We start from the raw sequence: 14,446 nt of genomic DNA on the forward strand, positions 1-14,446 counted from the left end.
AAGATGAAAAAAATCACCAGGGTTGGTGGTGCGTGCCTGTAGTCCCAGCTACTCAGGAGGTGGAGGCGGGAGGACTGGTTGAGCCCAGGAGGTCGAGGCTGCAGCGAGCCCTGATTGCACCACTGCACTCAACCTGGGCAAGAGAGTGAGATCCTGTCTCTTTTAAAAAATCAAAAAACAAAAACAAAAAACTTGATAACTCCCAGTGCTGTGGCACATGTGGGGAAATGGGCAGAGTGAGCTGTTGCTGGTGGGAATGAACACTGGTTATCCCCGTGTGGAAGGCAATTTGGCAGGCTAGTAAAATTATAGTCACCCAGGCTTTACAACCTGGTATTTCCATTTTTTGTTTGTTTATTGAGACAGGGTCTCACTCTGTCACCCAGTCTGGAGTGCAGTGGTGCAATCACAGCTCCCTGTAGCCTCAAACTCCTGGCCTCCAGCGATCCTCCTACCTCAGCCTCCTGAGTAGCTGCCAGTACAGGTGTGCACCATCAGCACCGGCTATATTTTCTGTTTTGTTTTTTTGAGACAGAGTCAGGCTCTGCTGCCCAGGCTGCAGTGCAGTGGCACAATCTCAGCTCAATACAACTTCTGCCTCCTCAGCTCAAGCGATTCTCCTGCTTCAGCCTCCCGAGTAGCTGGGATTACAGGCGTGGACCACATCACATCTGGCTAATTTTTGTATTTTTAGTAGAGACAGGGTTTCACCATGCTGGCCAGGCTGGGCTGAAACTCCTGACCTCCAGTGATCCGCCTGCCTCAGCCTCCCAAAGTGCTAGGATTACAGGTGTGAGCCACTATGGCTGGCCCTATTTCCAGTTTTTATTTTTATTTATTTTTTTGAGACGGAGTCATATTCTGTCACCCAGGTTGGAGTGGAGTGTTGCGATCTTGGCTCACTTCAACATCCGCCTCCCAGGTTCAAGCAATTCTCCTGCCTCAGCCTCCCAAGTAGCTAGGATTAGCGCCTGCCAGCACGTCCGGCTAATTTTTATATTTATAGTAGAGTCGGGGTTTCACCATGTTGGCCAGGCTGGTCTGGAACTCCTGACCTTGAGTGATTCACCTGCCTTGGCCTCCCAAAGTGCTGGGATTACAGGCATGGGTCACCACCACAGGGAGTGGCTTAGTAAACTCTTGTTTATCCACACCATGGAATCCTATGAAACCATTTACAAGGAATGCGGTACAGCCAGAAAAAAATGGAGAACTCGCCAGATGCATGTTTTTTTTTTTTTTTTTTTTGATACGGAGTTTTGCTCTGTCACCCAGGCTGGAGTGCAGTGGTGCAATCTCGGCTCACTGCAAGCTCCGCCTCCCGGGTTCACGCCATTTTCCTGCCTCAGCCTCCCCAGTAGCTGGGACTACAGGTGCCCGCCACCATGCCCAGCTAATTTTTTGTATTTTTTTTTTTTTAGTAGAGACGGGGTTTCACCGTGTTAGCCAGGATGGTCTGCATCTCCTGACCTTGTGATCTGCCCACCTCGGCCTCCCAAAGTGCTGGGATTACAGGCCTGAGCGACCGCCAACCAGATGCATGTTGAATGTTCACAAATGAAAGCTGAGGAAGATAATTGTCAGTAAAGTGTGACTTTCGCCGTGTGACTCCATCCACATAAAAGCAAAGCAAAACAAGACAAAATCGTAAAGCAGCAGGCCAAGTGATGTATATATGTACAGAAACATGTCAGTCGGTAGGAGCTTCATGGTTTCAGTGTCTGACTTATCAGAGGGACCACTATGGAAAAAGAGAGGGAATGAGAATTTTTCCCAATTAGACATATGAGGATACATTCTAGAGTTACCTGTAATTAAAAATTAATTTTATAAAGAGACTGATGGAAGCTGGGTATGGTGGCTCACACCTGTCGTCCCAGCACTTTGGGAGGCTGAGGTGGGAGGATCCCTTGAGTCCAGGAGTTCGAGACCAGCCTGGGCAACATTGCAACACCCTGTCTCTATCAAAAATACAAAAAAATTGGGCTGGGCAGCCAGGCGCGGTGGCTTACGCCTATAATCCCAGCACTTTGGGAGACTAAGGCAGGTGGATCACCTGAGGTCAGGAGTTCAAGACCAGCCTGGCCAACATGGTGAAACGTCTCAACTAAAAATACAAAAATTTTCTGGGCATGGTGGCAGGCACCTGCAGTCCCAGCTACTTGGGAGGCTGAAGCAGGAGAATCACTTGAACCTGGGAGGCAGAGGTTGCAGTGAGCTAAGATTGTGCCATTGCACTCCAGCCTGGGCAATAAGAGCAAAACTCTATCTTAAAAAAAAAAAAAAATTGGGCTGGGCACGGAGGCTCAACCTGTAATTCTAGCACCTTGGGAGGTCAATGTGGGCGTATTGCTTGAGCTCAGGAGTTCAACACCAGCCTGGGCAACATGGTGAAACACCATCACTACTAAAAATACAAAAATTAGTTTGGTGTTGTGGTGGGTGCCTGTAATCCCAGCTACCCGGGAGGCTGAGGCAGGAGAATCACTTGAACCCAGGAGGTGGAGACTGCAGTGAAACAAGATCGAGCCACTGCACTCCAACCTGGGCGACAAAGCTAGATGCAGTCTCAAAAAAAACCAATAAATAAATAAAATAAAATAAAATAAAATTAGGCCAGGCGCGATGGCTCATGCCTGTAATCCTAGCACTTTGGGAGGCCGAGGCAGGCGAATCACCTGAGGTCAGGAGTTTGAGACCAGCCTGGCCAACATGATAAAATCCTATCTCTACTAAAAATACAAAAATTAGCTGGGTGTGGTGGCAGGCGCCTATAATCCCAGCCACTCAGGAGGCTGAGGCAGGAGAATCGCTTGAACCCAGGAGGCGGAGGTTGCAGCAAGCCAAGATTGTGCCACGATACTGCAGCCTGGCTCCAGCCTGGGTGAAAAAGCAAGACTCTGTCTCAAAAAAGAAAAAAAAAAAAACAATTAGCTGGGTTTGGTTTGGTTGTGCTACCTGGGAGGCTGAGGTGGGAGGATCACCTAAGCCCAAAAAGTCAAGGCTGCAGTGATCTGTGATTTTGCCACTGCACTCTAGCCTGGGCTACAGAACAAGATCCTGTCAAAACAAACAAACAAACAAATAACAATTAGTTTTCAATTAAAAAAGAGAAAAAAAAGTTAGCTTTAAAAAGAACTCAGTGGTGTGTGGTGGCTTTTGCCTATAATCCCAGCACTTTGGGAGGCCGAGGCAGGAGGATTACTTGAGCCCAGTTATTCAAGAGCTGTCTGGGCAATGTGGCAAGATTCTGTCTCTACAAAAAATAGAAAAATTAGCTGGATGTGGTGCTGTGCATCTGTAGTCCCCGCCACTTGGGAGGCTGAGGCAGGGGGGATCACTTAATCTCAGGAGGTCGAGGCTGCAGTGAGCCCTGATTATACCACTGGACTGCAGCCTAGGCAACAGAGTGAGACCCTGTCTCCAAAAACAAAAATCCTGACGGTAAATCCAGGCACTCCTTCCTTCAGCCAATCAACTGCACTGACCAACAGCCGCCTTCGAGTTGGACAAGCACACAGATTAGGGAGAAGTGAGGAAGCCAGTGCTGGGAGGGTATAACTTGGTCTGGGGAGTTGGAGAGGCCTACAAGTCACAAGGAGGTGACTCGTGTTGGAGTTAAGACTGGAAAGAGGGCCAGGCGCAGTGGCTCAGGCCTGTAATCCCAGCACTTTGGGAGGCTGAGGCAGGTGGATCACTTGAGGTCGGGAGTTGGAGACCACCCTAGTGTGGCCAAAATGGCGAAACCCCGCCTCTACTAAAAATACAAAAGTTAGCCGGATATGATGGCGCATGCCTGTAATCCCAGCTACTTGGGAGGCTGGGGCAGGAGAATCACTTGAACATCAGAGGCGGAGGTTGCAGTGAGCCAAGATCGCGCCATTGCACTCCAGCCTGTGCAACAGAGCGAGACTCCATCTCGAAAAACAAAAACAAAAAAAAGACTGGAAAGAGGAGTTCCCAGAGGAAGGTGTTTTGGGCAGAGGCCATAGGGCATGCAAAGGCCCTGAGGCTGGAGTGAGCTTGGTGTGTTTGAGGAGCAGGAGGAAGCCGGTTTATGTGTCTGGACTGCAATGGACATGGGGTGATTAGAGGCAGAGCAGGGTGGAGAGGCGGGCCAAGCACCAGGGTTAGATTTTATTCTATGTGCAATGGGAGCCATAGGGAAGGTCTAGGAAAGGGACACATGCATTTATTTATTTAGAGCCAACAGTGTCTTGTTCTGTCACCCAGGCTGGAGTGCAGTGGCGCTATCACAGCTCACTGCAGCCTCGAACTCCAGGCTCCAGCAATCCTCCCGCCTCAGTCTGCCATTTTTTTATTTGTTAAGATGGGGTCTTCTTATGTTGCCCAGGTTGATCTTGAACTCTTGGGCTCAAGTGATCCTCCTGCCTTGGCCTCCCAAAGTGCTAGGATTATAGGTGTGAACCACTGCACCTGGCCCTGATTTAAATTTATAAAAGAACTTTTGCAATAGGTTGGATCATCTCCTCAACATTCATATTCACCTGGGACCTCAGAATGTGACGTTATTTGGGCTAGGTTTGGTGGCTCATGCCTGTAATCCCAGCACTTTAGGAGGCTGAGGAGGATGGATCACCTGAAGTCGGGAGCTCGAGACCAGCCTGACCAACATGGTGAAACCCCATCTCTACTAAAAATACAAAAAATTAGCTGGGCGTGATGACGCATGCCTGTAATCCTAGCTACTTGGTAGCCTGGAGCAGGAGAGTTGTTTGAATCCAGAAGGCGGAGGTTGCAGTGAGCCGAGATTGCGCCACTGCATTCCAACCTGGACAACAAGAGTAAAACTCCGTCTCAAAAAAAAAAAAAGAATGTCATCTTATTTGGAAAGAGGATCTTTGCAGACGTAATTAGTTACATTAAGATGAGGTCAGCTGGGCACAGTGGCTCACGCCTGTAATCCCAACACTTTGGGAGGTGGAGGTGGGCGGATCACTGGAGGTCGGGAGTTCGAGACCAGCCTGACCAACATGGAGAAATTCTGTCCCTAATAAAAATACAGAATTAGTCATGCGTAGTGGTGCATGCCTATAATTACAAATACAAAATTAGTCACGCGTAGTGGTGCAAACTACTTGGGAGCCTGGCGCAGGAGAACTGCTTGAACCCAAGAGGTGGAGGTTGCAGTGAGCTGAGATCACGCTATTGCACTCCAGCCTGGGCAACAAGAGCAAAACTCCATCTCAAAAAAATTAAAAAAAAAAAAAAAAAAAAGGTGAGGTTATACTGGATTAGGATGAGTCCTAAATATGACTGGTGTCCTAATAAGAAGACCATATGGCCATACACAAAGTGAAGAAGGTGATGTGAGGATGGGGGCGGGGACTGGAGTGATGTGTCTACAATCCAAGGATGGTTGGCAGCCACCAGCTGCAGGAGAGATGCCTGGGACAGATTCACCCTCAGCACTTCCAGAAGGAACCAGTCCTGCTACCACTTTGACCTTGGACTTCTGACTTCCAAGGCTGTTACACAACACGCTTCTGTTATGTGAAACCACCCGGTTTGTGGGTATTTGTTACAGCAGCTCCAGGAAATTAACATAGAAACTGACTGATTGGGTTGCGGTAGAGGCAGCAGGAAGGAAGACTGAGGTGGAGCCTGGGGCACTGTCCAGGTGGAAGATGCTGGGGGCCGCGGTGGGGACCGTGATGGTGGGGAGAAGTGGGCAGATCCATGAGTCCCAGGAGCAGAATCGACAGCACCTGCTACATACAAATACTTGGCTCTGTGCCTCGTATACACTGAGTGCTTGGTCCAAAGAGGCCAAGGTCAACACGCTTGACTTGTTCCACATCAGACTCAGCGAGTGGAGGAGGGAAATCCCCACTCACCCCCACCCCACAGGGCCCTACCTGCCAGCATCCTGTGAGATGGTCACCGACACATCCAGGCCCAACGTGGTGACTCGCTTGCACACAGCGTCCATGTCGATGATGGAGTCAATGCTTTCAGGCCCATCCTCCACGCAGCACTGGGAGCCGGGGCAGAAGCGGCAGTTGTCCAGCCCCTTGTAGCCCTTGTTGTGTCCACATTTCTCCAGTGTGACTGTGGTCGCCATGCCTGACACCCCCACATGCACCACCAGCTGCATATAGACAGGGGCAGGACTTAACATGGCCTGCCCATGGGACTCGGAGGAGGTCCCCCTGAGGCCAAGGAAAAGGCAGCATCCTTACTGGGCTCTGCCTGGGGTTGTGTTATTTCTGACCTCCTGCTGCTGGAATAGACCCTGCAGTCACTCTTGCAAAAAGGTATGCCACGTAAGACAGGCAAGAATTTGAAACATGCAAGGCTGTTCATTGCAGCTCTTCCTGTTTTCGAAATCAAATACTGGAAACAAGCTAACTAGCCATCCAGAGGGAGTTAGTTCAATAAATAATGAGCTACTATGCAGCTGTTAAAATGCCAGCACAGTGTTTTTATTTGTTTCTTTGTTTGTTGAAATGGAGTCTTGCTCTGTCGCCCAGGTTGGAGTGCAATGGTGCGATCTCAGCTCACTGCAACCTCCCCCTCCTGGGTTTAAGTGATTCTCCGGTCTCAGCCTCCCAAGTAGCTGGGATTACAGATGTGTGCCACCACACCCGGCTAATTTTGTATTTTTAGTAGAGACAGGGTTTCACCATGTTGGCCAGGCTGGTCTCGAACTCCTGACCTCCGGTGATCCGCCCACTTTGGCATCCCAAAGTGCTGGGATTACAGGCGTGAGCTACCATGCCCAGTCTTGTTTGTTTGTTTTTGTAAGAGACAGGATCTTGCTCTGTTGCCCAGGCAGGAGTGCAGTGGCACAAAAATCTTGGCTCACTATAGTCTTAAACTCCTGGGCTCGAGCAATCCTCCTGCCTCAGCCTTCTGAATAGCTGGAAGTATAAGCGTGCACCATCATGCCTAATTTTTAAATTTTTTTGTAGAGATGGGGTCTCACTACGCTGCCCAGGCTGGTCTCAAACTCCTGGCTCAAGCAATCCTCCTGCCGCAGTCTTCCAAAGTGCTGGGATTGCAGACATGAGCCACTACCCTTGGCCTGGATAGCCCTTTGGGTTTTTTGAGACTAAGTCTCGCTCTGCTGCCCAGGCTGGAGTGCCGTGGCACAATCTCGGCTCACTGCAACCTCCGCCTCCTGGTTGCAAGCGATTCTCCTGCCTCAGCCTCCCGAGTAGCTGGGACTACAAGTGCCCGCCACCATACCTGGCTAATTTTTTGTATTTTTAGTAGAGATAGGGTTTCGCCATGTTGCCCAGGCTGGTCGCGAACTCCTGAGCTCAGGTGATCCATCTGCCTCGGCCTCCCAACGTGCTGGGATTCCAGGCGTGAGCCACCGTGCCGGGCCTGAAAAGCCCTTTTGAAGACAAGACCGTGTGGCATTGGTCACGTGATCCGATCAGGAACAAAGCCACCTAAGTCCTCCACATGAAGGGTGCCAACCTGTAAGTCCTGATGAGGAAGCACCGCCCCTCGGCACCACTCACCTGTGGACTGTGCTTCTCCCACAGGGCAGGGATGAGTCTCTGGACCGTTTTGTACTCAACTGGAATCTCGTACACGTGCAGGTCCACACTGTCGCCAAGGCCTAGCTTTTCCAGCTCCTGGAAGAGAAGAGAGTGGGAGTGTCGTGGCCCCATGGCCCCTGACGGCAGCTATGGGGATAATGCGCTCCCTGGGGGAAAAACAAACAGGCCCGCTCTTCTGACTTATTCTGCAGGATGGGAAGTGGTGAGTGTTGATTGAGTTCAAAGCCCCTCATTTCCTTCCCCACCCACTTGCCTCGAAGTCTCTCTGCATCTCTATGGAAGGTGACATGATTCTATGGCCCCTGGGGTTAAATCCCAGGCTCCTTGGAATCAATCCTGCCTGTGTGACCTTAGGCAATCCACTTAACTCTCAGAGTCTCAGTTTCCTCATCTGTAAAATGGGAATAACAGAGTATCAGGCCGGGCGCGGTGGCTCAGGCCTGTAATCCCAGCACTTTGGGAGGCCAAGGTAGGCAGATCACCTTGAGGTCAGGAGTTCGAGCCCAGTCTGGCCAACATGGTGTAATCCCATCTCTACTAAAAATATAAGAATTAGCCGGTGTGGTAGCATACACCTGTAATCCCAGCTACTTGGGAGGCTGAGGCAGAACTGCTTGAACCTGGGAGGCAGAGGTTGTAGCGAGCCGAGATCACATAACTGCACTCCAGCCTGGGCAACAAGAGCAAAACTCCATCTCAAAAAAAAAAAAAAAAAAAAAAAAAAAAGCCAGGCGTGGTGGCTCACGCCTTTAATGCCAGCACTTTGGGCAGATCACCTGAGGTCAGTAGTTTGAGATCAACCTGGCCAACATCGTGAAACCCCATCTGTACTAAAAAATACAAAAATTAGCTGGGCGTGGTGGCAGGTGCCTGTAATCCCAGCTACTCAGGAGGCTGAGGCAGGAGTATGGCGTTAACCGGGGAGGCAGAGATTGCAGTGAGCCGAGATTGCACCACGGCACTCCAACCTGGGTAACGAGAGTAAAACTCTGTCTCAAGGAAAAAAAAAAAAAAAATTCAACCTGTTTCCAAGTAACTCAGCAGTATCCCAGAAGAAAGCTCAAGAACACTGAGAAGTGGCTGAGTACGGTGGCTCACGCCTGTAATCTCAGCACTTTGGGAGGCTGAGGCAGGTGGAACACCTGAGGTCAGGAGTTCGAGACCACCCTGGTCAACATGGAAAAACCCTGTCTTCATTAAAAATACAAAAATTAGCCGGGCGCGGTGGCTCAAGCCTGTAATCCCAGCACTTTGGGAGGCCGAGACGGGCGGATCACGAGGTCAGGAGATTGAGACCATCCTGGCTAACACGGTGAAACCCCGTCTGTACTTTAAAAATACAAAAAACTAGCCAGACGTGGTGGCGGCGCCTGTAGTCCCAGCTACTCGGGAGGCTGAGGCAGGAGAATGGTGGGAACCCGGGAGGCGGAGCTTGCAGTGAGCTGAGATTCGGCCACTGCACTCCAGCCTGGGCGGCAGAGCGAGACTCCGTCTCAAAAAAAAAAAAAAAAAAAAATACAAAAATTATCTGGGCATGATGGTGCGCGCCTGCACTCCCAGTTACCCGGGAGGCTGAGGCACGAGAATGGCTTGAATCTGGGAGGTGGAGGTTGCAGTGTGAGCCCAGATCATGCCACTGCACTCCAGCCTGGGCGACAGAGCAAGACTCTGTCTCAAAAAAAAAAAAAAAAAAAAAAAAAAAAAAAAAAAAAAAAATCAAAAAAACAAAAACAAAAAAATTATATTTTTCAAAGGTCCCACCATCCATTCCCTTAACAAACCTGCACTGATTCCCATCTTCACACCACAGAGGTGACAGGGCATGGCATACATCATGCAGATCTGTTTCTTCCTCCTTTCTTTTTTTTTTTTTTTTTTTTTTTTGAGACAGAGTCTTGCTGTTTCGCCCAGGCTGGACTGCAGTGGTGCTATCTCGGCTCACTGCAAACTCAGCCTCCCGGGTTCATGCCATTCTCCTGCCTCAGCCTCCCCAGTAGCTGGGACTACAGGTGCCCGCCACCACACCTGGCTAATTTTTTGTATTTTTAGTAGATACGGGGTTTCACCGTGTTAGCCAGGATGGTCTCGATCTCCTGACCTCATGATCCGCCCACCTCGGCCTCCCAAAGTGCTGGGATTACAGGCGTGAGTCCCTCTCTTTCTTTCTTTCTTTTTGAGATGGATTATCAAAAGTCATTTAGTGGTACAATCTTGTCTTACTACAACCTCTGCTTCCCAGGCTCAAGAGATTCTTCCGCCTCAGCCTCCGGAGTACTGGGATTACAAGGTGCCCGCCACCACACCCAACTAATTTTTGTATTTTTAGGAGAGATGGGGTTTCATCATGTTGGCCAGGATGGTTTCCAATTCCTAAGATCAAGTGATCCGCCCCCTTCTTGGCCTCCCACAGTGCTGGGATTACAGGCAGGAGCCACTGCACTCAGCCCCATGGAGACCTGTTTCTAATTTCTTATTCACACACCTGAGAAATCCCATAGTATTTTTGCTTTTAGGGATGGGGTCTTACTACATTGCCCAGGCTGGTCTTGAACTCCTAGACTCAGGTGATCCTCCCATCTTAGCCTTAGTTGAGACTACAGGCATGTACCACCACACCTGGCTTGTTTTTACATCAATTTTATCTTCTTTTTTTTTTTTGAGATGGAGTTTCGCTCTTGTTGCCCAGGCTGGAGTGCAATGGCATGATATCGGCTCACCGCAATCTCCACCTCCTGGGTTCAAGCGATTCTCCTGCCTCAGCCTCCTGAGTAGCTGGGATTACAGGCATGCGCCACCACACCTGGCTAATTTTGTATTTTTAGTAGAGACAGGGTTTCTCCATGTTGGTCAGGCTGGTCTCAAACTTCTAACCTCAGGTGATCTGCCCACCTCTGCCTCTCAAAGCACTGGGATTATAGGCGTGAGCCACTGTGCCTGGCTCGATTTTATCTTTTTAAAAAAATTGTATTGAGACAAAGTCTAACAGCACATAAAAGTTTTTTTTTTTAGACGGAGTCTCGTTCTGTCGCCCAGGCTAGAGTGCAGTGGCACGATCTAAGCTCACTGCAACCTCCGCCTCTTGGGTTCAAGCGATTCCCCTGTCCCAGTCTCCCGAGTAGCTGGGATTACAGGCACATACCACCATGCCTGGCTAATTTTTGTATTTTTAGTAGAGACGGCGTTTCACGATGTTGGCCAGGATGGTCTCCATCTCCTGACCTCATAATCCACCCGCCTTGGCCTCCCAAAGTGCTGTGATTACAGGCGTGAGCCACCACGCCCGGCCGAAAGTAAAGTTTTTTTTTTTTTTTTTTTGAGACGGAGTCTTGCTCTGCCGCTCGGGCTGGAGTGCCGTGGCTGGATCTCAGCTCACTGCAAGCTCCGCCTCCCAGGTTTACGCCATTCTCCTGCCTCAGCCTCCCCTGTAGCTGGGACTACAGGCTCCCGCCACCTCACCCAGTTAGTTTTTTGTATTTTTTAGTAGACACGGGGTTTCACCATGTTAGCCAGGATGGTCTCGATCTCCTGTCCTCGTGATCTGCCCATCTCAGCCTCCCAAAGTGCTGGGATTACAGGCTTGAGCCACCGCGCCCGGCCAAAGTAAAGTTTTTAAAAAGATTTACTGCTGCTTTTCCATTCATAGTCAGTAAAAAAAAAAAAAAAAATTCTTTTTTTTTTTTTTTTTTTTTTTTTTTTTGAGACGGAGTCTTGCTCTGTCGCCCAAGCTGGAGTGCAGTGGCGCGATCCTGGCTCACTGCAAGCTCCGCCTCCTGGGTTCACGCCATTCTCCTGCCCCAGCCTCCCGAGTAGCTGGGACTACAGGCGCCCGCCACTGCGCCCGGCTCATTTTTTGTATTTTTAGTAGAGACGGGGTTTCACCGTGGTCTCGATCTCCTGACCTTGTGATCCGCCCGCCTCGGCCTCCCAAAGTGCTGGGATTACAGGCGTGAGCCACCGCGCCCGGCTAAAAAAAAAAAAAATTCTGAGACAGGGTCCAGCTCCGGTCACTGAGGCTGGAGTGCAGTGGCACCATCAGCGCTCGCTGCAGCCTTGACCTCCAGGGTTCAAGTGATCTTCCTACCTCAGCCTTCCAAAGTGCTGGGATGACAGGCATGAGCCACTGTGCCCAGCCATTGATTTTATCCTGCAACTGTGTTTGCTCCACTCAGCAGTCTATCTAGGAGATCTATCTACATTACTCTACGGAGATCTCAGCGTACCCTTTTCTCTGCTGCGTAATACTCTGTCTCAGAAACAGGTCACCATGGATTTAAACATTCCCCTACATTGGAACATCTAAGTGGCTTCTGATTTCCTTATTGTAAAGCCATGCTGCAGTGAACATGCTCATGCAAACTTCTCATGCTGATGGGTGGGGAATAAATGCCAAACAGGGCATTGCTGCACTGCAGATCAGTCAATACACAATTGCTATTGAGAGAGATCATCACACTGAAGCCTGGTTTTCCCACCTCATATTCAATACGTCTCAGAGGAGACAACTTTTCAGTTTGTAAATGCGTCTTCCCCTAATCTTCAAGAGGAGAACCCACAGAGCTCTTTTCTCTCTTAAAAACAAATCAGCAGGCCAGGTGCAGTGGCTCATGCCTGTAGTCCCAGCACTTTGGAACGTCGAGGCAGATAGATCATTTGAGGTCAGGAGTTTGAGACCAGCCTGGCCAACATGGTGAAACCCCGTCTCTACTAAAAACACAAAAAATTAGCCAGGCGTGGTGGTGCATGACTGTAGCCTCAGCTACTCGGGAGGCCGAGGCAGGAGAATCGCTTGAACTTGGGAGGTGGAGGTTGCAGTGAGCCAAGATCACAACACTGCACTCCAGCCAGAGTCTCGCTCTGTCTCAAAACAAACCAACAAACAAAACACAAATCAGCAGCCAGGCACAGTGGCTCATGCCTGTAATCCCAGCTACTGGGGCGGATCACTTGAGGCCAGGAGTTCGAGGTCAGCCTGGGCAACATTGTGAGACCCCCATGTCAAAAAAAAAAACAAAAACAAAACCCCCACACCCCAAATGACACAAAAAGCACAGACAGGCTGGGCGCGGTGGCTCAAGCCTGTAATCCCAGCACTTTGGGAGGCCGAGACGGGCGGATCACGAGGTCAGGAGATCGAGACCATCCTGGCTAACACAGTGAAACCCCGTCTCTACTAAAAATACAAAAACTTAGCCGGGCGAAGTCCCAGCTACTAGGGAGGCTGAGGCAGGAGAATGGCGTGAACCCGGGAGGCGGAGCTTGCAGTGAGCTGAGATCTGGCCACTGCACTCCAGCCTGGGTGACAGAGCGAGACTCCGTCTCAAAAAAAAAAAAAAAAAAAAAAAAAAAAAAAAAAAAAAAAAAAAAAAAAAAAGCACAGACAATAAAAGAAAAAAATTGATAAACTGGATTTCATCAAAATTTAAAAAAAAATTAAACTATCTAAAAGAGTGAGTAATCTCTGTCTGGACCAACCTGGAGGGATTTCCAGGCAAGACCTATGGTGAGACTGCACCACCTTCTGGACAAGGAAGGAATGGAAGCGGGGGATGGGGACGGGAGGGAGACTTCTCTGCAAAAAACTCATCACGATTTTGAATTTTTTTTTTTTTTTTTTTTTTTTTTTTTTAGACAGAGTCTCGCTCTGCCACCCAGGCTGGAGTGCAGTGGCCGGATCTCAGCTCACTGCAAGCTCCGCCTCCCGGGTTCACGCCATTCTCCTGCCTCAGCCTCCCAAGTAGCTGGGACTACAGGCGCCCGCCACCTCGCCCGGCTAGTTTTTTGTATTTTTTAGTAGAGACGGGGTTTCACCGTGTTAGCCAGGATGGTCTCGATCTCCTGACCTCGTGATCCGCCCGTCTCGGCCTCCCAAAGTGCTGGGATTACAGGCTTGAGCCACCGCGCCCGGCCGATTTTGACTTTTGAACCATGTCAATGTTTTACAAAATCAAAAAATAAAATAAAACAACCCATAGTCCCATATCAACAGATCTGCCTCTTTTCTGTCTTCTCCCTAATGGGCACAAGGTGATGCCTTGAGTCTCATGGGATGTGTTACTTTAAAAGTCAACAGGGAAAGCTGTATTCAGAAAAACAGGGTCAGGGGTGGGTGGCTCACACCTGTAATCCCAGCGATTTGGGAGGCCGAGGCAGGAGGATTGCTTGAGGCCAGGAGTTCAAGACCAGCCTGGCCAACATGGCGAAACCATGTCTCTACTAAAAATACAAAAACTAGCCGAGTCTCAGCTACCTGGGAGGTTGAGGCATGATAACCACCTGAACCCGGGAGGCGGAGGTTGCAGTGAGCTGAGATTGCGCCACTGCACTCCAGCCTGGATGACAGAGTGAGATTCTGAAGAAAGAAAAGAAAAGAAAGAAAAGAAAAGAAAAGAAAAAGAAAGAAAGAGAGAAAGAAAACCACTGTCAACATACATACACATACCCCAAGGCATGCAATCACAAGAGAGGTGTTCACGTGTGCATTTGGCAAGACCCACTTGATGGCAGGGCTTGGTGGCTCACACCTGTAATCCCAGCTTCGTTGGGAGGCCGAGGTGGAAGGATCATTTAAGCCCGGGAGTTCAAGACCAGCCTGGGCAATATAGTGAGATCCCATCTCTACAAAAAATAAAATTGAAAAAATTAGCCAGGCATGGTGGTGCCTGCCTAAGTCCCAGCTACTTGGGAGGCTGAGGCAAGAGGATCGCTGGAGTCCAGGAGGTTGAGGCTGCAGTGAGCTATGATTGTGCCACTGCACTCCAGCCTGGGCAACAGAGCAAGACCCCATCTCAAAACAAAAAGAAAGTTTTTCACCAAAGTGATGGGGAAACTTAAGGTCTGTTCACATTGCCTGATGTAAATTATCCCTCAATTTTAAATAGGGTAACAGTGGGGAGCCGCTTGCCATACAGTGT

The 14,446-nt window shown here is 49.6% G+C and overlaps 3 protein-coding genes across 14 annotated transcripts in view; 1 reads left to right on the forward strand and 2 right to left on the reverse strand.

Annotated features, from left to right (window-relative positions):
• Window positions 1-12,526, reverse strand: part of KXD1 (KxDL motif containing 1) — a 233,117-nt gene extending 220,591 nt beyond the window's left edge. The window contains exon 1 of the mRNA XM_050769831.1: window positions 12,523-12,526. The gene's annotated coding sequence lies outside the window, so the exon portion shown is untranslated. The remainder of the gene's footprint in view (window positions 1-12,522) is intronic.
• LSM4 (LSM4 homolog, U6 small nuclear RNA and mRNA degradation associated) overlaps window positions 1-14,446 on the forward strand; it is a 223,028-nt gene that overhangs the window by 156,674 nt on the left and 51,908 nt on the right. The window lies entirely within an intron of this gene.
• PGPEP1 (pyroglutamyl-peptidase I) overlaps window positions 1-14,446 on the reverse strand; it is a 29,518-nt gene that overhangs the window by 7,014 nt on the left and 8,058 nt on the right. For 4 of the 5 annotated variants that reach the window (XM_050769820.1, XM_050769817.1, XM_050769819.1 and 1 more), the window contains exons 3-4: window positions 7,494-7,610; window positions 5,880-6,112 (exon numbers count right to left, since the gene is read on the reverse strand). In XM_050769820.1, coding sequence (XP_050625777.1) covers window positions 5,880-6,112; window positions 7,494-7,610 — 350 coding nt within the window. The remainder of the gene's footprint in view (window positions 1-5,879; window positions 6,113-7,493; window positions 7,611-14,446) is intronic. The other variant, XM_050769818.1, reaches the window with a different exon arrangement.

This window comes from Macaca thibetana, chromosome 19 (assembly GCF_024542745.1).
Source record: "Macaca thibetana thibetana isolate TM-01 chromosome 19, ASM2454274v1, whole genome shotgun sequence".
NCBI lineage: Eukaryota > Metazoa > Chordata > Mammalia > Primates > Cercopithecidae > Macaca > Macaca thibetana.